The sequence below is a fragment of the Schistosoma mansoni genome, chromosome 3 (assembly GCF_000237925.1).
Source record: "Schistosoma mansoni strain Puerto Rico chromosome 3, complete genome".
NCBI classification, from domain to species: Eukaryota; Metazoa; Platyhelminthes; class Trematoda; order Strigeidida; family Schistosomatidae; genus Schistosoma; species Schistosoma mansoni.
Window position 1 is genome coordinate 11,475,172 of NC_031497.1, and position 21,838 is coordinate 11,497,009.

General features: G+C 40.2%; 1 protein-coding gene across 1 annotated transcript; it reads right to left on the reverse strand.

The window, feature by feature from the left end:
* Positions 1-206: 206 nt before the first annotated feature.
* Positions 207-20,201, reverse strand: Smp_105910 (CREB-binding protein 1 (SmCBP1)). The gene is made up of 8 exons (XM_018799214.1): positions 20,089-20,201; positions 18,644-19,867; positions 8,424-9,555; positions 8,228-8,385; positions 8,090-8,194; positions 7,164-8,043; positions 2,818-4,563; positions 207-2,398 (listed from the first exon to the last, which is right to left on the reverse strand). Exons 2-8 carry the CDS (start codon positions 19,855-19,857, stop codon positions 1,352-1,354), a joined length of 6,282 nt encoding a protein of 2,093 aa, XP_018651025.1. The 5' UTR covers positions 19,858-19,867; positions 20,089-20,201; the 3' UTR covers positions 207-1,351.
* Between the last annotated feature and the right edge of the window lie 1,637 nt (positions 20,202-21,838).

The window sequence follows — 21,838 nt, forward strand, 5'->3', positions numbered from 1 at the left end:
TTTCTAGAGAATAAATCATGACTGTTTTATGATATAATACCATAATGACAGAACTAAGCTTTTTCTAGAATCAAACTCCGATTAATCTGTGTTCCTGAACGACTAATGCGACTAAATTTAACGCCAATTCCCAAAAGTCAGGAGAGATTTTTAATCCTGATACAACAAACCAAACAAATTATTTCAACAGCACATAATCCAATTATCCGATTTTCAATTTCATAAAAAGACATAATAGACAATAGAACTCTTAATAAAAAGAGAAAATAATTTACAAAGACAGAGTAAAGTAATTTTGTGGGTGACCTATAAGCAGGCGCATTTCATGCGTACAAAGACAAATCGAAGATAATAAGTGTTGGGGATACATCAGTGAAAAGACAACAGACCGGATTTTAAAAGCATATACATAAGCAAAGTTATACTATACTATAATGGAAGGAAATTTGATAGAAAGAAAAATGTTAACTGCACAAAGTATGTGTCGCATGTACAAAGCTAGGCAATAAAGAAGGGTATTTAGGAGATTAATTTCTTCGGCTATATACAACACAAGTCTATATTACCCCGAAGTTCGAATAAAGATGTTTTGGGGGGAAAGGCAATGTTAAACTATTTCTTGGGATATTGAACAAATGGAGGCGCAACCAAACCAGTTCTAAAACTCTGACATATATGTGTACAGTGATAAATATTTAACACACTTCAACCTGATTTGATAGAACAAGCTGAAGAAAAGAAAAATATGAGCCACAAAAGATTAGCTTATACATTTAAATAAGAAAACAAATTTGAATCTAAAAGTAAACAAATCATTCGTTACCAGTGAATTTCGTAAGATCTGATGAAGTTGTGAAGTTGTTCCGAAAACCGTAATAAACAGGAAATAAAGACAACGGGGAAAAATAATTTGGATATCCTCGGGAATTATGAACTCATTTGATGTGTAAGCACTGTCAAGCAGGGAGGGGTTACTACAAAATGTATCAAAATAATGTGCGCAGCAACCAAACAGAGCGAACGACCACCGGAGCAAAGTGAAAGAATGCACACAACTGGCTTGAAAATTCAGGAATCAAAATTAACATAAATGCGACGTTAAGGTTTAACGAATCACAAAGTTGTTAGAGCGAAGGGACACGGAGCATTTATTAACAGTCCCCTCCCTGAATAATAGTTTGAGCCTGCAATTCGTATAAGTGTTTTTATCAGTGCAATTTAGGATAAATTAACTAGTAATTGGATTGATACAGAAAACATGACCATGTCATGTCAGCTCAAAAACAGCTTTTAAATTACTTACACAGCCAGCAACATGAAAGTGTGTTCTCACTATGTTTAAAGACAGAAATCATTGTATGCCGTTGCCAAGGTTATTAGCAGAATTATTGGAACCAGAATCACGTAAAGGGGCTCCTGGATCAGATACATTTGTATGAGGAATATTTTGGTGGGTCATTAAAGCAACAACTTGACGACCATTGGAAGTGGCAGAAACAAGCTGTGGTTGGGACTGGTGGGAGAGGTGGGTTGGGCCACTTGCAGGAGCGGTTGTATTAGTAAGTATTATATGAGGCTGCATAGGATTTACTGTACCACTCAAGGGTTGGTGTTGCTGTGATCTAAAGTGCACAATAGCTGCTTGTGGTGTAGAGGACTGACGACCAATACTTGAACTTGAAGCTGGAGTTAAGCGCTGAGGAACGGCACTAAGAACTTGCGACTGCTGATTTCCTACAGACAATATACTGGGACCAGTAGCTGAAACAAACATGTTAGATCCAGAATCATTGCCACTGAACGCAGAATCTGGACCAAGTTGAGTCGTATTATAGAAATGCTGTACTTGTTGTGGTTGTGACTGCACTAATGTCGCAGTACCTGGAACTGCTCGGAAACGCAGAGTCGTAGTGTTTGGGACAGTTTGGATTGGTTGTGCAGTACATCCAGTAATCAAAGGTTGGTGATGATTCGTAGTGATTGGTGACTGAATAGAAATCCACTGAACAGGTTGATGCATCACAGTAGGAGTGGAACCTAAAGAGGTTGAACCAGTAACGACAGACATGGACGACATAGGTGTAGAAAGGTTGTTTATATTTTGGGTTCGACTTAATCCTGTGTTCTGAGAATTCGAATTAGCAGATACAGATGATGGAACGATAACAACGTTACCCGTGACCCCACTAGAACCTAGAAGAGATTGGGAGGCGTCAGATATCGAGGAAGTTGCAATCGCAGAACTCGTAGATAGTGATGACGTACCAGGCATACTTCCCGATGTAGTCACACGCCTTTGACTTGCTTGAGCACGTAGCTCAGCTTGTTGTTTATGTTGTGAGTGTAGAGCAAAAAAGGCAGCATGAAACTCGGGATGGCGTTTGATCCATGCGATAAACTATGAGAGAATAAAAAAACAAACAAGTAAATATTGGTTTATGAGATTTGTTAACTATTTATTAAACAAAATGATAAAACAGTGGTATATCAGATATCAAAACCAGTAGCAATATTCCAGTACCATTCAAAGTACCACCTAATATAAATACAATTTAAGGGGAAGTTAACATATATCGTATGGTGAAAGTGAACGAGTTTAATTCTCTCATGAGCTACTTATCAATTTGTTACTTTTAATGATACGCATTACAAGAAATTTCGATTTGTAATATATTAGCAAACATCTTCATATATGTTCAAAGATTACCTAATAATTGACCTAAGCTTTAAAATGTTTATGCATACGGTTTATGTAGTGAGCATACACAACAGAAAAAAACGGTGTATCAACATTCTTAAAAACAGTAAGTTGCTCACCCGACGGTTTTGTTCATCGCTTGAAGTTCCGGTAGCCTTAATAAGGCTGATTACTTGACTAACATGGTCTATTTCAACTTGCGTAGGTTTGTTAGATATGGTTGGTTTTTGACTGTTTACAGGATTAAGGATAGACACAGAAGAGTGAGTTGATGTTGCAGTAGCTGGCTGCGCTTGTGATTGTATTAGTTGTCCGGTAGACGAATGGACTGTACCTTGAGATGCAGTAGCTATTACTGGGCGAGCTCGCCAACCTGAGGTGACGGACACAGTGACTGGAGTATTTGTACGTTGTACGGGGCCTGTATTTATTGGTGGCTGCATTATGACACGACCTCCAGAAGGCATTACTGAAGAACATACAACAGGTGGACGCGGGTTTGCACCCTGGTTGTTCTGAGAAGCGACAGTCGGCACTGGGATACGAGGTGGCTGAGAATACTGAGGATTTCCCGTGGAAAGCAATACTGGACCTTGTTGTTGTACCTGAGCTTGTGGTTGAAAACTAACAGGAGTCGTATTACTTAGAGGCTTTTCTACAGAGTTTGAGGAAGTAGATAACTGTGGGTTTCTTACTGTGTTTGTGGTTAAAGACTGGTGATTGGGAGACTGAGTTTGATGCAGTGAATTAATGCTACTTTGATTTAAAGAAGTAGAAGAGATAGATGGAATTGCAGAGGTAGGACAACTTTGTGTAGGAGGTTGTGATTCACTGGTTGGCAGTGCTCCTCGGTGCATTGTCGAAATACGACGTCTGAGCAACTTATTTTGTTGCAACCGCTGCTGCAATAGCTTTTGCTTAACTCTATACTTTATGTTTGAACAGAAGGGAACAGGGCACTTAGACTCTTCACAACTTCGAGCATGGTGCCACAACAGTGACAACAGCTGTTGACAGAGCAAACAACTGTTTGTCGCTTTCTTGGTACAGTTTCGAGTATGGCATAAAACTCGTTTCATCTGAGCACAAGTCTGCATACGGCAATTCGCGTCTCGGCACTGGCAAGCATGAAGTAAAGACCTTATGCATCCTTCTATGCTGATTCGACGATCAGGTGTAGCACCAGTGCCACTGGGTCTATCACCTGTTTCTTCATTTGTGCCTGAATCTTCATCTATGCCAAGACCATATTGAACCATAGGATGTGGATGATTTTCTGTCTTATAACAACGAGAGCACAGATCATATTCTTCACACTCATTACAATGCCACCGAGTTTCGATCTGAGCACCGCAAACATTGCAGTTATACATAAAGCTTTGACGCAATTCCATATGCAGTTCGTACAACAGGACCATAGAAGAATACTTGGCACGACGCAACGATGAAAATTCTAAATGCCTTTCCCGGGCCATCTGTAAGAACGCATCTCGACTATCCATTAGCTCACTATGTACAGGTTGATCTGGATCAGTGGTGGGTGGAAGTGAGGCAGCCGAGTTATGTCGATGAAGGCGTATCACAAAAAATATTTCTTTTAATTTTTCCATAGTATCATACACCTTCCGTGAAAGTTCTTCAGCACCGTCTATTGGCCCATCTAGGCGTTTTCTTTTACTTGCAGTTGATGTATTGCCTTTCTTGTTACCTTTGCGTTTCTTAGCCTTCTTTTTACCACTGCGCTTATCAGGATCTCCAGGAAGTCCCTCATTGGTGGAGCTTGAACAATCTGCTTCATCATCTTCAGCCTCTGCCTGAGCCATTGCCTCTTCACGACGCCGACGAGCTTCTTCCTCTTCCAGTTCCTGTCAAGAAATAAGGGTGAGAAATATCAATCAAACAATTAGAACTTGCAAAACTAGCTTTATTGTATAGATCACAAGTGAATTTGTAATGGTGTCAGAAAGAAGCGATAAAAAAACGTAACACAAAAACCTGAATAAAGATGGGATGATTAATACAAAATTTAGAACGCTTCAGAGATATCAAGTATGAATAGGTTATTCTGATATAAACACAGTATGGATAAATACCAATTATGGAGGCTATAAATTCTTAGAATAACGCCAGTCATATTACTACATAAAATGAATGTGTTTGCCAAACAGAAAACTCTTGTCAATCGCTCTCGTTCTACTTTAAAGCAGTAAGACCCAATCGCTGAAAAAATATGAACAGATTACAGATATTTAGTAATGTGATTCTGACACTATCTGAGTGTAGTAGGAAAAGCGAACAATGAGCGTTAGGTGTGAAGTAATAACTAAGGGAAGCAAATAAGATAATGTTATGAACGTTTTCAGAGATTATTGGGTTGTATTAAAATCTACAACCACTGTCTACTAAAATGTGCTACATTAAGTCAAGTAAAGATTGGATGGGCCAAAACAAAGCACTACTGCAAAAAGTCATCACCTTTCTGCTAAGTAGTTTGATTTTTTGCGTGCTTGTCGTCTGACAACTGCGCAAAAACAGTCAACGGGGATCTCCTTTTTTTGTTCTCATGTACATTTCGGCATGTATATCCTTTGTACTTATTACTAGTGTTGAACTTTGGTTATTGGCAGCAGGGAGTAGGATCCAAACTGAACACTTAATAACAACACTTTACGCAACAATTAGAGGCCGGGTGCATAACACAATAGAAATGGATATTCGCAGAAGTATCTAGGTTAATAAGAAAACAGTGCAGTAAAAATGCACCATGATTTATTTATTTGAACAAATAAATATTGGTACGAAGGGGCACCAAATATATTTACGCCACACAATAATAATGAAAATGTGAAGGGATAGAGCAAGTTAAGTGGGTATAAGAAAAAAGGAACAAAAACGAACAGAAATTAGTGTATGATAGTGAAGTAATCATAATAATGGGAGAGGCAGTTCAGTTAGCAAAGGTACAGCCAGAAAAAGTTCTTCCAATTAAAGTCACATCCATTTTTTATGGAGTAAAATTACAGCAGGATCGCCAGTGACTTCTATTCTGAGCCACATCTGATAATGTCTCTAGCCACTGTGTTGCACCATCTCTCGGACCCCAACCAGGGAGTCGTGAAGGACCAACAGAAGCTAGCCCTTTGCAGCTTTCTTTCATGCCACGACACCATGTCATACACTGACCTCCTCTCCGCTTTTTCCAACCAGTCCCAGTGTCGGCAAATAATGCACGACGTGGAACTCCCTGGGACAACGTTCGTAGAACATGTCCAAGCCGCCGAAGTCGATGTTTCAAGATAGTGACACCGAATACACGATGCCTACAATCACAGAGAACGGTCCTGTCCAACGGACCGAAGGCGGCCCCGAAGTCAAGAAACACTACGATTATTGGCCTGTGATAAGTATGACGGTGTTCTAACATTTGGCTAAGGATGAAGATATGGTCGATACATCCTCGACCAGAACGAAAACCAACATGCTCCTCGTAAGTCAATTTTTTTCGGGTTTTGAACAATCTACGAGGTATGACGGAAGCCAATAGTTTGAAGTCAGGAAACCTCTTTCAATACTAAAAGCTTACTGTTATCACTATCTTAACGTGTTGGTTTTTGCTCGTATTGACTCTATTATATTGATGGAAACATGAAGCATGACTACTTAGACTAATACACATTTGTACCGGGTCCAACATTACTTGTCAATTAGTCAAATGATCACAGGCATCTTTGATTGGTTGACTAAAAAGGTGGATGCTTACTAGCGTAGTAAAGGTGACTTACGGGTTCACTTAGATCAGTTCCTAAATCTGAACTACAACATTTAACGGGAAAACCAACCCATTAGTGACCTTTATCGTCAAGTCCGTGACACAAAATGTGAAACAAAACCAATAGGAAACACGGCATGTACTCAAGTGCTATTAATTTGAAACTATGTAAATCTGAGTAGCTGCTGCAAGTTGTAGTAACTGGAAGTAAAATAATATAACGAGTTAATGAGAAAAAACTTCAGAACTAAAACATGAGCACAAAGTGTACTGACAAAGCACATGTTGCTTACTACTAGTCTCCACTTTTACATAAAAAATCTGTCTACGGCTTACACACTAGGCTACTAAGCTGTAAAATACCATCTAAAATCAAAATGAACAGTTGTGTCTAGACTCTAGTTATGAAGACAATCGTGGAGAATATATGAGTTTCATGTTTTCCGAAAATAAAACCTAGGCAGTAACTGAGTAACAATAACTAGCCACAACATTTTTTCTCTAAAGAAGATAAACAATAAGGGGGGAGAACTTTGGTAAAGAATCCGAAAATCTTATTGGAAAAAAGTGAATTATAAATCTGCAGATATAAATCAATAACACTTGTGCAATGCAAAGAGCCGCTCACGCCAAGACCAACAATACACATGAAAACGCTGAAGAGAATGAAAACAATGCTATAACAGATTTACTTACCTTAAGAATATCTTCAAGTGTATTTGGCCAGAAATCACCTTCAAAATAAGGGATCTCTGTAGGTGACACAAGCTGATGATCTAAAGCATCTTTAAGGATGTTTTTGTAGTCGACCACTATTCCTTCTATGATAGCCTTTTGAAGCATCCGACGGTACCACTCCTGTAATCGTTTTGCTTTGGGAATCTTTTGCTCGGTAGGATGCATATGAAAAATATAATCGTCGCCTTCACCAGGTGGACAAGCCCATATATGTGCCATTGCATAACCACATCGCTTTGCATACAACAGATAGCCAACAAGAATTTCATGATACACATCTGTCCTATATTGTTTTGGTCGGAAAAAGAAAACGGAATCTAGGTAAGCAACATAAACCCTTCTACGATTAGGTTGAGGACTTTCTGAACCATATTCTTGCACGTACAAGCCGAAGAAACACACATCCTGGCCGTCGATTTCTTGGAAAGCAAAAACAGCCTTTAGTCGATAAGGAAATGATTCAGACAATTCGCCACTTTCAGTGAATCTTGCACGCATTAAAGGTTTAACTTCTACAACCTTATCAGAACTTGCCAACACGCGAATAGTAACTTCTCCGGTACCAACTTCTTTTTTCTTAAGGAAATCGTTAACACGCTTCTCCAGGAAATTGCTCAAGCGCGTTACGGGTAGCTTCTTAGCAGTGAACCGATTTTCTTTCCGCTTTATACCGCGCTCCCGTAAACAACCAGGACAAATATATCCACTTGGCCATATTTCGTTCATGTGTAAGGCGCAGACTTTATGCCAACGTCTACCACATTCCACACAAATAACAAATTCTTCTTTTTCCTTCACATTATTCTTTCGTTTCTCAAACATTTCCCGTTTAATCGGGCTAAAAAAAGTACCAATTAGTTGAAAAATAATAAAATCTGGCTTACATAGACTGATTTGGTTCGTCAGCCAATATAATTACATCTCCAGCTTCGCTAAAACATTTTTCACATTGATAATATTTATCACATACAAGACCGATTTGTTTATCACTAAAATAAATAAGGAGGCATTAAAGGACTCACTTGTTGATGTAGACGAAATAAGTAGCATCTCGGTTTATTGTACATAAATTTGAAGAGGAACAATACAAACCCTGAGGTTGATATTCATAATCCTGACCACAACAAAACCCCATTGCTTGCATGACCTGGTCTATGCGATTCTGAAAAAGTTCTGCCAACTACAGTGAAAAGGTTAAGCGAAATCACTCTAACATACCTTGGTGCACATCTTGTAAACCTTGGAGGTTTTTTTGTTGTACAGCCATGCATTATTAAACATCAGTCGAAAGTGATCCACGACCTGCCATGGGTCCGTGTACTTACCATCCTCCAAATTATTTCGAATAGTCGTAAGGTCCATAGGTTCTTTAATAACTTGGAAATAATCTGGTATATGTAGCATCACTGGATCAACTGGAGCGCGGAAAGGTTCTGCATACTTATCATTGTATACTTCTTCATGTAATTGAAGGAAATGGCGCAAAAGCTCTTCGCGTGACCATTTCTTCCACTTGCTTTCATCTGGTTTTACAGGTAACATGTTTGAAGCAAGTGGGACACTGCTTGAATTGAGGTTTGACGTGGTGTCCACAGAAAATGAATCATTATTCACTGGTGGATCGTTACATGGCGTTTCATCAGCTTTCATTTCAACCTTTACTACTTTGCTTTTAACAAGGATGCTATCTCCTGAGGCAGCTACAGCTGGAGTGCTGACCATTTTTGTATCTTCTATTGTTGATTTAATACTGGGCTGTGACGTGGAGGTTTTCAGATTTGTAACTGATGAGGACACAATAGGTGAATCAGAAGATCCTGCTGTTCCTGAATCTGACTTGAAACGATGACGATTGCAAGCATTTTGTAAATAATGCTCGAATCTTGACATGTCAGTTTCTGAGTTGTTTGAATCCTGAGTTGCAAATGAATTCATTTCATAGCTCTCATTTGAAGAATTGTAGTTACCGTTGGTAATATTGGAGTTCGGAACTCTGCTCGCTGTGCAAGAACCTAATGTAGAAGAAACTGAATTGGAAGGTGAAGCCAACTGATTAGACAATGTGGATAAACTCTGATTCAATTGCGACGAGTTAACAGCAGAAGATGATGTTACTACAGACTGAGAACTCCCTACTGAACTGTCCACTCCAAGCTGGCGACTTTTACGTTTTTCTTCTAGCTCACGGTGTATCTTGTAACACTTCTGAGCCAACAAATGAAAATAATGATCAATATCTGTAGCCGTAACATACATTTCGCGTTCAACTTTGCGCGCATATTCGATTAGATTTCGCATTCTTGGGTCTGAATAGGCAGCAGGATCGGGAAATGGGAAGATGAAACGTACACTGTAAAAGAAAAGGTTTAGTAATTAAGGGAGAGTATTAGTGTTAAATTAGAAAAATCTTTACATGGTATGATAAAACGATGGTACGAAAATCGCTACAAGTTTGCGTACATCTATGAGATTTAACTAGCTGCACACTAAAATTGCTGGTAATGTAGCTAAACCGACACACAGACTGGGGATTCATGTTGAAAATAAACAACTACGAGCACAAATGTGGTCATGGAGGACAATCGAGAAGCAGTTTACATAAACCACTAAAACTCATAGGACTTGCGAAGGTAGACTTTCACACGATAAAATTGAATGGTCACTTTAAATAAAGGAATCTATCATGAGATACTGGTAAAATAGTTCAGCTCGAAGGTTTATCTAATAGAATCCCACCTTTTACTAGAATTATTTATTTTGTGTTGCACTCATAAAATCAGGTATGATTGAATAATAAAAAATACGTACCACACAAAATAAAGAGATAACGTTGTGAAGAAATAAAAGAGTATGGATTAAGATTTTGAAATAGGTAAGAATAATGTGTGAAACGAGAATATATATCAGTTGAAAGCAGCGAAATTAACTTTTTCCAGTTGACGGTTCATATTTTTATGAATGGTACAGAAAACGACAAAAAAGTTACTATCGATTTCTACACCGAAAAATATGCAGTCAGTCACAACGTGGAACTTAGTACGTACGTACATCAGTTCGAGTTACCATACAACATTAGCACAGAGATGCAGAAGTCGATTCAAATCCCACAGTGGTAGTGGTGGTAAGAGTATAAGCATTATGTGAAAGATTAGGGTTTGAAGATGTTATTCAAGGAATGTAATACAGTGAAATAAATCTGGAAAGAGAAAAAAGATAGAGACATGAAGAATTCAGAAGATTATAATTTGGCAGAACACAAAGAGTGGATGCACCTGCGCCATTGCAAACGATTTTGAGCCATGTCATTCAGGGTCTTTAACCATCGGTTGTTATCATCTCGCGGATCCCAACCAGGTAGTCTACACCTAACAACATGGCTCAGTCCACTTGTCAGTGACTTCATGGATTCGTGCCACGTTTTGGTCTGGTCGCCCATAGCTTTCTTCCAATCTAATCCTACACCATAAAACATTGCACGTCGGGGCAGTCGATGGTTAGGTATACGTAATACGTGTCCCAGCCATCTCAACTGATGAAGTTTCACTACTTCATCGATCGATTTGCCATCCTTACCTTGTACCCGTTTCCTAACAACTGCATTGCTTACTCGGTGGTCCCAGGATATACGAGCAATGCTTCGAAGACACCTATTGTCGAATACCAGTAGCCTACGAATATCTTCTACTCTTATCGGCCATGTTTCGTTGCCATAAAGTAGGACGGAACGAACTGTTGCACAGTAAACCCGTCCTTCTGTTGCTAGACGGATATCTCGCCTACGCCATAAATGGCGCAAGTTGGCGAAACCTAGACGAGCCTTCTGTATCCGTGCTGAGATTTCGTCACACACCAGACCACAAGGGCTGATGAGACTCCCAAGATAAGTGAAGCCGTCAACACGCTCAACTACTTCACTCCCTATCATTAGTTCAGGTGTCGATGCAACCCAATCCTGAAGTAACATTTTGCATTTCAAAGGGAAGAATCACATCCCGAACATGCTTGCATTGTTGCTTATAGTGGTCAGAAGACTGCATTTTGTCAGCGTCGTCACCAAATAAAACTATATCATCGACATATTCCAAGTCAACAAGTGAATCTCCTGGTAGAAGTTAAACCCCTCTAAATTTGGATGAGGAAAGTGTTATTTCTAAAAGCACGTCTACGATAAACTCAAAACAAGAAGTTAAACAAGAATGGAGAGGGTGGACAGACCTAACAAACACCACTTGAGGTAATCAATCCTGATGACAGTTCATCATAAGCTCTCACTCGGCCAGTTGTGTTCGATTAGAGAGCGTTTATAAGGTTAATGTACTTCTTTGGTAATCCTTTCAGTGACAAACACTGCCACAAAACCTCAAAATCAACAGTGTCAAATGCCGCCTTAAGGTCGAAAAATACTACGATTGTGGGACGTCTGAACGTGTCTATGTTCTAGAACCTGACGTAGAGTGAATATCTGGTTTATACAACCACGTCCAGGTCGAAAACCAGCCTGGTTTTCTCTAGTCTGCTCTTCACGAGCTTTGGTTAGGCGCCCAAATAATATTGAAGCTAATATTTTAGACACAATATTAGTCAAACTGATTCCTCTGATTGTTACAGGAGGACTTTTGTCCTTTCTTATAGACTGGCACGATCAGTGATTGGGAACAGTCAGATGGAATTACGCCCAGTTCCCAGATTCTACCTAAGACGTCAGTCAATCTCTCTGCTAATACTGGACCGCCATCCTTAAAAATCTCAAGGGTAAACCTGTCAGAGCCAGATGAGATGAGTTTTCGAGCATCTTTCAGTGCGGTAGATGCTGCTGAGATCCAGTGTTTCTCCCTAACCTTATGGTTTACCGTACTAGCAGATATCACTGCTGTTTCCACAGCTTTTCGGATGTCATTCCACGCTGCCTCAGGGTGGACACAACTTGCATGGCTGCTCAACTGTTTTTCTAGTTGTTCCTGAAATATATTCTTAGCTTGCCTATCATTGAGTAGAACCCTAAGAAGCTTCTTTGCAGCGTCTTTCTTACGTCCAGTAAGACGCAGACAGATACGTGCTCGCACTAGAGCATGATTTGAATCTAAGCATGTGCTCCAGAATGAGCGACAGTCTCCTATCGAGCCCCTCCATCGGTGGCTGATAGCGATGTGATCTAGTTGGGTCCAACGTTGGGACGAATTCGGGGGTCGCCATGTCAAAAGATGTTTCCTTGTGCTTAAAGTTAGTATTTGCAAGAAACAAGGGGTCATCTGAGCATAGCTGCAACAGACGGTCGCCACTATCTGTTCTTTCCGCCACGACACCATAAGATCCACCCAGGTGTCTTCCCTTTTCGCATAGTTTACCTACTTGAGCATTAAGATCACCAGCCACTATTACTACATCAGAACGCCTAGCTTTTCGGAGGAGGTCTAAAAGCTTTCTGTAGAACTCATCTTTTACATCATTTGAGCTGCAGTCGGTGGGAGAGTAGGCAGAGACGACGAAGAGGCAACAACGAGTTTCCCTATCTTTCCGAGTCCTTACTGATCCGTTTAGTCGGACAGCGCACAGACGACTGTCTACTGGGATCCAGTCTAAAAGAGCAAGTTCTGCCCTAGGACTCAATGCTATACCTACGCCAGCGAGGCCACGGGAAGCAGCATCAGGGCTTCCAGATACACGAAATGTGGATTGAGTTGGTTCTTTATTTTGACATAATGAGGTCAAATGAATGACGCTACTGGGATCCTGTATGCGCGTTTCCGAGACGCAGCACACATCGATGGTACGAGACTCCAAAGTTCTAGCTAAGGAAGTCTATTGTCCTATTTGGCACAATGTTCGAACGTTAAAAGTTCCTACATGTAGTTTAGAGCGTGGTTTCAGGAGACCGGGAATAACGTTCCGCGTACTCGAATCGTTTGCCCTAGCGGTGCGAGGTGATAAAAGGACGTGAGAAGGGTTAGTCGTGGAGATAAGAGAGTTATTATGTGTAGGAAGGATTTGATTGTGACCAACTTGGTTTCGTGTGTTGTTACGAGTATGTGGGCCGATATCACTTCCCAGCTGCCCATACGATGAAAGGGTATTTCTTGACGGACCTGAGAAGGAAGTTGGATTAATGTTGATCTTAACGACCTCGGAGCGTGACCGCAGAGCTCAAGGGGCAACTGCTTGAGGTCGGTCACGCACAGCCATTTTGTGGGTTTTTGATATGTTAACTCCTTTCCTTAAAGGGCCTTACCGCCGGAGACGGAAATCGGTGGGGTAAGGTGAAATGTGATATTTTCAGGGTCGACCTTGTCTAACTCCTTTCTTCCTTGCGAAAAGGCAGCATTGCTGCAGATGCTGGTTGTCCGAGGGAAACACCTTACTGTTGTCACACCCTTCTACAGTCAGCACTACGACTTCGTCCTCAGACCTTGAGTTGCTGCTTTTAGTCTTACCGTTCTCCAATCGACCTGCCCGGCATGATAGAACCTACAGGAACATATGTACCAGTCAATATAGCTCGGTTGGGTCATCACGATAGGCAAGCCAGACCATCACCTCAAGGTAGCAGCTACGGTCATTTCAAGCGAAAGTTGTACCATCACTAGGACTCCAACTGACTGTCTCTTTTTTCACCCAATCTCAGCGTTAATAATCAATGAACATTGTGGAAGTCGTTGGAATGACATACATCCAACATTTTCAATCCACTAAAGACGGCGCCTCATGATTGTAACACAAAGTTATCGTCACTATGACGAATGCACATTGGAGAACTTCAGCATTGCTAACATGGATGTTAGCAATTCTTCAGATACGACGACTGAACAGAGGCGCCGATTTTATCTCCCATGCCACTAGTAGCACTTACACAACTACCCAGATACAAGAACTTCCTGACTGCTTGTAACAAATTACCACGGAGAGAGCAGGCACGAGTCTCTTCAAGTCTTGTAAGATTGCTTCGCATTTAAAAGGTGCAACGTACATGACCTGGTTACGAGAACTGACTAAATACTGCCTAGATAAGTTGTTTTATCACACAGTAGTATGCGACATTAAAAAGCCTTTCTATGTGTAACAGATCCATACCACGAGCTTCCACCAGAAGTGTCTCCAGAATATCATTGCCAGAAAAATTAGAGAGGAATATTGAAGTTGAGTAACTCTCCTTAACGACGGAGAAAGGTAGTTGTGTACCTTCACGTTCCTTGAAGTATTTGTATATATAACCTTCAAGACGTTAATAAACTTTTCAGAAACATACCTTTACGACAGTTCCAGATAACAGACCTGGTCCGACAGATCGAAGGCGGCCCGACCATAAAAAAGCAATCTTTGATCGACAATGAGTGCGCCTACGTCTTAAAATTTGGCGGAGAATAAAGATATGAACAACACATTCACAACAAGAATGAAAGCCAGTCTGTTTTCCGTGAGTTAACCTTGTACGAATTTTGAAGTCAGCGAAATATGACGAAAGTTAACTGTTTTAGAATACACAACGTAAACCCTTTTTAAAAATGGGGACGAATGTCGCTTTATTCCAAGATGTTAAAAAAACTACACAAACATTTGCAAACCCAAATAGTTCCCTGACCAGAAGTTCGCCACTATCCACAAAATGTGTAAGGTAGGCTGTTTGGGCCTGGCAATTTGTGGCGCCTTATGATCTAGAGTTGAGGACATCGTTAGATAGATCGGTAGTCACTGACCAAGGAGCACAAGACAAGCTGAGCGACGTAGCTGGAACAACAGACCAGTTGGGCCAAAGAAAATACTAACTTCGAACGATTACTGAGCCGAATTTTGAATTTCGCCTTCACCTATCATCTAACATCAAAGTCAACCCCCTGACAACCAATGTCGAAGTATGTTCTCAGGTTTGTCTACGTACATAACTTCCTTTGCTGACCCAATGGGTCACATAGTTACCATTCTAAAATATCCTATTTTTTATAGAAGACACGGAGGCTGATTGAGTAATTGAGCCAACATAAAACTTAATGGATTTTTGCGTCAGCTAGAAATACGTAATGTAGGAAGTGACAGACGTACATCGATTTAAGTTGTCTCAAGAAAATGAAATTATTAAGATGAATTTCTGAGTAACAGTGGTATGGTTACTGAAAACAACTGCAAACTGATACAAAACTTAGCAGCAGGAATACTATAGCATAGATGAGAAAACGAAAAGTTTAACCACAACCATTTACTTATTGATCTCACAAATGTTGGTAATGCTGCAAATCTATGGTTGAATAGCTGATTTTGAGAGGTCATCTGATATTTATTCGGATTTCGGTAACAGAATATCTGAGAACACCAACCAGGTTCTAAACCTGGTCGTGAAACTAAGGGAATCTTTTTCACCAGCTTGTAGGATACAGATATGCTATGATCATGTTACTTGACCTGAGAGCGTTATCCTAGTTCGTCGATACAGGGTACCTTGGCAGTTTATCATCAAAAGGAGAACCAGGTGTTTTTCTCGATGACTTGGTCAGGTAATTGGAGCTGACCACATCGAATGATGTTTGTCATAGCTACCCAACTCTTACTAATTTTACTGTCACAGACAAATTTCTTGTTTTTCATAGACTGATCTTTTTCGAAGATTTTTACTAACTTAACCAGATAGAAATGCTAATCCCAAAGCGATAATATAGAATTATTCGGCACGACCTCCTCTGCTCTGGAGTCCAAAATGTCACCTAAGGACAAGTTTGTGCCAATACCTAATTCCGACTTTGGGAAGCTAGATAAGTGGGGATACTGATCGCATTAAGTATTTCGAGTTTAGTCGAACCCGTTAGTTACTGATGAGACCTATGCACTGATACAAAAGCGTTGCAAAGTTCTTACTGCCAACTAGTGCTACCTGTAACGAAAATGTCTGTTAGTTTACGAAAGAACGAGTACACCACACAGCGGTTTGATTTGAATTAATAAACGACCATGTGGATAGAAAACATTTAAGTCACGCTCTCGGTGCACCGTTAGTGATACGACGAGAAAGGATAGTAACAGGCGTAGTGTTGAATGAATTGAGTAGATTATTTGGTAAGTTGTTAACTTTAATCGATTGGTTAGCGCTTATTTCCGCAAGCTATTCATGTGTCCAACTCCTGCAAGTATTTCCCAATCCTTCACACTTGTCTGTATCCAACCGTGATGTGTGGTAGCTCGGATACATACTTGAAGATTTCAAGTTGTCTTTCTGTTAAGTCTCAAAAACCACCGTCAAGCTGTGACGGGACAGATGTTTTTACCATATTTCGTATCTGATCTTGCTGAGTCTCGTCTAAATGAGTAAATATGACCGAGATAATTGAACTGAACTGGATTATCGTTCATATGAATCTCTTCCGACACAACTCGCAAAGACGTAGGATGCCTTAATAAGACAGTAACCGGAACAGCAACAGTCCATAATAAAAACAAGCTGTCAGAAAACATGAATAACGCGAGCAATATTAACATTGAAGCAAAATGGTAAAAGATACACTACCATATCGTTTAGTCTAATAGTCAAGGGGTAAACGATAATTGGTTCGATGTTAGCATTTTGGTGTCATGGTTTAAAGCAATTAGCAAGTAACAAAGCTTTTAGAGTCTCCGGACTTGTATCAAGATCCAGATAGTTTGACCAACGTACGTTAACAACCTCTAACTGGCTTTAATTAGCACTACTTGAGACCTCAAAAATAATTTCGTAACACGACAAACTAATGTGTCTATACAATAGGTTGCCAAAATGGCTTTGAATGATGCGATAACAATTCCGACATTTTCTCATTGCTGACGCCTAACAATTGAGAAAAAAATATCGTGTGATTCCACGTCCCGGGAACATAAGTACGAAATAATCGAGCAATGACTCAGTGACATAACAAGTCGATCTGAAAGAATATTGCAACAGTCGTTTGGATAGTGGTACATCTATAAGCAAAGTAAAGCTTTAAATTTTAGTGGTCAAGGAACACCAAAAATTTGAAAACACTCGTCCCCAGTCAAAAATGAAACTAAAGGATGAGGACTACTACAACAGACAAAAAAATACTGTGGGATCAATACGAAGTGAGGTCAATTTAGAGCAATGGTAGAGCAGTGTAGTTAGTGTAGTGCGTCATTTTGTCATTTGTGTCCAACGAATGTCGTCCCACAGACTTCCACGTCGTGCATTATTTGCCGACTCTGGGACTGGTTGGAAAAAGCGGAGAGGAGGTCAGTGTATGACATGGTGTCGTGGCATGAAAGAAAGCTGCAAAGGGCTAGCTTCTGTTGGTCCTTCACGACTCCCTGGTTGGGGTCCGAGAGATGGTGCAACACAGTGGCTAGAGACGTTATCAGATATGGCTCAGAATAGAAGCCAGTGGCGAACCTGCTGTAACCTCCTTTTACTTTCTACATAAAGAGTGGTTCTAACTTTCTTAACTGAAAGAGTCGTCTGGTTGTACATTTCAGTTCCACTTATCTTTAAATCCTTTCTCTCCCTATTTTCATCATTTTATGTGGCGCATATGTATCTGGTGCCCCTTTGTACCAATATACATGTGTTTAAATAAATAAATAAATAATGGTAGAGCAGGTAGATGTTCAAGGCCGATTCAAACCTTTTACGACGGGAGGCCGAAAACAAATGGAAGTGTCATTAAGACTACTCGGTAACATAATCGCCAGGTTAACCTAGTACTTTTCTATGGGATATTTTCATTACTGCCATGAGCTGATTGGCCAACACACCCAGCCTCATCATTTTTGACAAATTACAGGCCTGAATTTTAGAAATAGCAGAATTACTCATCTCATATTCCGGCACATAACAAGATCCAGAACGCACTTATTAAAAGTAGACTTATTTAAAGATCAACAATCTTAAACAACATGAAGTACTGTCTGGATTTGATGAGATATTAACAAATAGTTGATAAGACGACAAGAGCTAGGAAATTACATATACAAATATGAAATTCTACTTATATTTGGGCTAACCAAGTTCAGGTAATAACGAGAGAACTAGGAAGACGCCATTAAACACAACGTAGAAACTGGAACATGGATGCATCTGTCCAGATTGCTACACTCCCCTAGAACAGCGACGTGAAATCGTTAAGCTAAATCTGATAGTAGAGGTATTAACATTCTAAGTGGTAATAAAATATCCGACATAAGTGATTCGAGAAGACATGGAAGGAAACAATCGACCAGTTTCCAGAAAATTAAAGAACTCGGTCACTATTGAGCAATAAGAATGTAAACCGATGGAGCTAGTTTATAAAGCCAGTTCTCTAAAACATTTTCCAGTCTCAAAAAAGCAACTTTTACAGATTTATGGGATAACGGCAATACTATAAGGACACGAATATGTGCATGAGCAAATATCACTGACAATTATTGTAAGCATGACTGAGGATGTTAAATAAAACACTAAATGTTAAATTAAATAAAAATCCACCACTCACATTCTGCGGACAACATGATTGCGTTGAGATATATCCACACCTTTTCGCCAGTCATTTTGCTCGGCAGGAGTACAGTTCACTGCTACATGACTACTGACACCATTTAGGTTCGAAGCGTCTGAGATCTGAGTACTAGGGATGACTGAGCTAGGTGCTCGTGTAACAGCCGTGTTAACAGGAACACTAGCGATGGAAGTGACTCGAAAAGGTTGGCCAGGCGGCTGCTGAGCAGCACAGGAATGAGGACTGGAGTCAACACCATTTACTTCGGGAACGCGATTCGCGACTGGATGTACCTGAGTTGAGTTTTGAGGTGGACGTATCATTTGATTACGTTGGTAGTGTTGGTTTTGTTTCAAAGGCTCGCACACAGGGCACTCCCGATTGTTACAGTTTTTCCAGTGTGATATAATTTGACGAGAGGAAGCACAATGCGGCGTTTGGCAATTTTTGCCCTGTGTACATGAAGTCATGTGTTGTAAGACTCCACGCATTGTGTTGCAATGAGGTGTTGTACATTGGCTTATTCGTCCATTGCTCTCATCTTCTTGGCGCTGACAACGGCGAGCATGGAGTAATAGGATCAACTGCTGCTGGATGAGTTGACGTTTTTCCGGATCTGTTGCAACTACCGAAGGGGCACTAGTTGTGGCCGTATATGTCTGACCTATCGAGTGAGTGCTTGAAACAGGAGCCGCGTTGCGAATATTGGCAGGACTACTCATTAGTGATGGATTTTGACTTGGTATGTTAGTTACGACTATTGATGGACCGAGAACACGCGGAGAGTGATTCTGTGCATGAATCTGTGTATTATATACATTTCTGGATAGCAATGTCTCGAGCATATCAGGCTGGCTGGCAGGAGTGCTGCAATGAGCATGAGTCATTGATCCAGGGTTATATCCAACATTTGAATTGGGGGATGCACGGTGCACAATTGAATGGGAATATGATGAATGAGCACCACAAACAGGAACACATAAAGTCCTGGCCTCCGGTCCAATGTATTGAATGGGTTGGTTATTTGCTGACAAAGAGCAGATGGATGTTGCTGTAGGCAGTTTAGCCGATGAACTGGATATTTGAATCGTATGAATTTCCCCAGAAGATGAGTAATTATTAATAATTGCTAATGTGTTGGGATGTTGCAGTTGAGTATTTCGTAGGCTAATAGATCCACGAGGTTCATTTTGCTGAGTCTCTTGAGCCATGAAGTGAATTCTGAAAGACACAATCGATGTAAGAGCATATATATGAACAACAGTGACATGAAACTATGGTTGTAAATAACATATAATGATTTAATTAACAAGAAAACTGAGTAACACCAAGACATTTGTAACATGCAATTATTGCACACACAATTAGAACAGGTCAAACATGGATAAGAAAACAACATGAGGTATTTATCATTAACAATTCTCGTAAAAACAACCACCTACATTATGCAGAAGCCGCATTTAAGCGAGATCTTCACAGAATCGAAATAGATAAGACCAGGAAATCCCGTGAACAAGATGGCGTTCGCGCCCTAGACCCTTTCATCTTTCTGATTGGTCAATCACCGTTTATGAGAATCGTAAGAGGCAAGTGTTACAGAGCTTAAACAAACAATTTCAAATACACTGCTCTGTACGCCTCATTTATTCTTCGGTGAGAACGATGAGCAACAATTAAAGACCGCCCTGCAAACTAAAAGTGATGAATGGGTTTTAAAAAGAGTTTGCAACGTTGCCTGGAGGAATTAGAGATTTATTTTTTCTTTCGGATCTGTATCTAGGATGTTATAGATCATACTTGGTTACGGAAATGTATCTTTCTTATTGTAATCCCTCTAAAAACTCAAAAGAAAAATGATCTAATTGCTAATAGAAGTGAGTGGGGGAGTTGCACTTACGGTAATCCGCCATAGTACGTTCAGAACTAAAGTAATCATAGACCCTTCCGCTGATAGATTCAGCAGAGGATGTCATCATTGTAAGTTCCGATATGCAGTTCCGCAATTAACCGATTTGAACAGTTAAAAATTTTGCATATATTTCCGTCCCAGCTCTTTCGTGTTTTATGTCCTCCTAAGAACTACTTATTGCTCAAACGTACTCTGTGCTGGTGAAGAGAACTATAACCAATATGATAAATGATATTCCTCTTAGTGTTATGCTAGAATTTCCCAGGTAGTACGTATTGAATACAGTTTCGCTGTTTCTCCCCACCAGCATTTCGCATTTATTGGTATTGAATGGAAAAAATTCTTGGCATTCCAGTCATTGATCATGTGGAAGACGCTGGGGACAGGTAAGCCAAATTTTGCAGGAACCATCAGACTCCTTCATAAGGCAAGGCCTGCTTTAGAATCCTCAACAGATAACGAAAAGAGGAAAAATAAAGAACACATCGCTCCAGGAATTGGAGGGTGACATTCAAGGGATAAGTGACGCTTGTCAACAGCTGGAAAGGGGAGCCCAGGACAGAGTTAGTTGGAAATCCCTGGTGGATGGCTTATAGCCCACAAGGGGTGACAGGAGTTGATATATGTTGTTGCTTACCACTCACGTATCTATAGCTTGTTTTTCCGTCCGAATATAAATGCTTAGTCACACTTTATTAGATTAAGTTTTCACGCTTTCCATCTCCGGTCACCTTTTCTCTTACTGTTCAACAGAGCTAATTGATGTATAAGGTACGTTTGTCTAGGGACTATTCTCCCAATTACCTTGTTTTATTCTCTTATTCACTAACGCGAACCAAGCCAATATGTACGAGGTTAAGCGGGGTTTATTTTTTGTTAACATCATCCGAATTAATGGAGCTAGACTAAGGGCTCATAATTAAGGAACTGCAGAGAGCAAGAAGATGGGTTGGTTTTTGGAGGCTCATTCTTTGACAAGCTCTTTGTTTACAGACATAACTACCCCATTTTTCCATTCCGAATGTTGTTTTTTTCTGACTAGGAGGCACTTATAGTTAGTAGCAAAATGAGAGCAAAGAAGAGCAGCATATTTCTTCAAGACTCTGAGTGGGATACAATTTATGTAGATGCCTCACAATCTCTTTGGTTTTGAGGGGTTCAAACCCTATGAAGTAAATGCCAGTATATGTAAAGATGGAGATGTCATTGTAAGGAAGAATAACGGCCGGGGAATGAACGTTGTGTTTTTGTTCTAAGAAATAGAAAGGTAGTTCGCGAATATT

Coding starts and splice junctions, on each gene's coding strand:
- Smp_105910 (XM_018799214.1), bottom strand. CDS start 19,857: ATGGCTCAAGAGACTCAGCAAAATGAACCTCGTGGATCTATTAGCCTA. Junction 8,386..8,423: donor TTTACAAGATGTGCACCAAG/GTATGTTAGAGT, acceptor TTTTCACTGTAG/TTGGCAGAACTTTTTCAGAA. Junction 8,195..8,227: donor TATTTCGTCTACATCAACAA/GTGAGTCCTTTA, acceptor TATTTATTTTAG/TGATAAACAAATCGGTCTTG.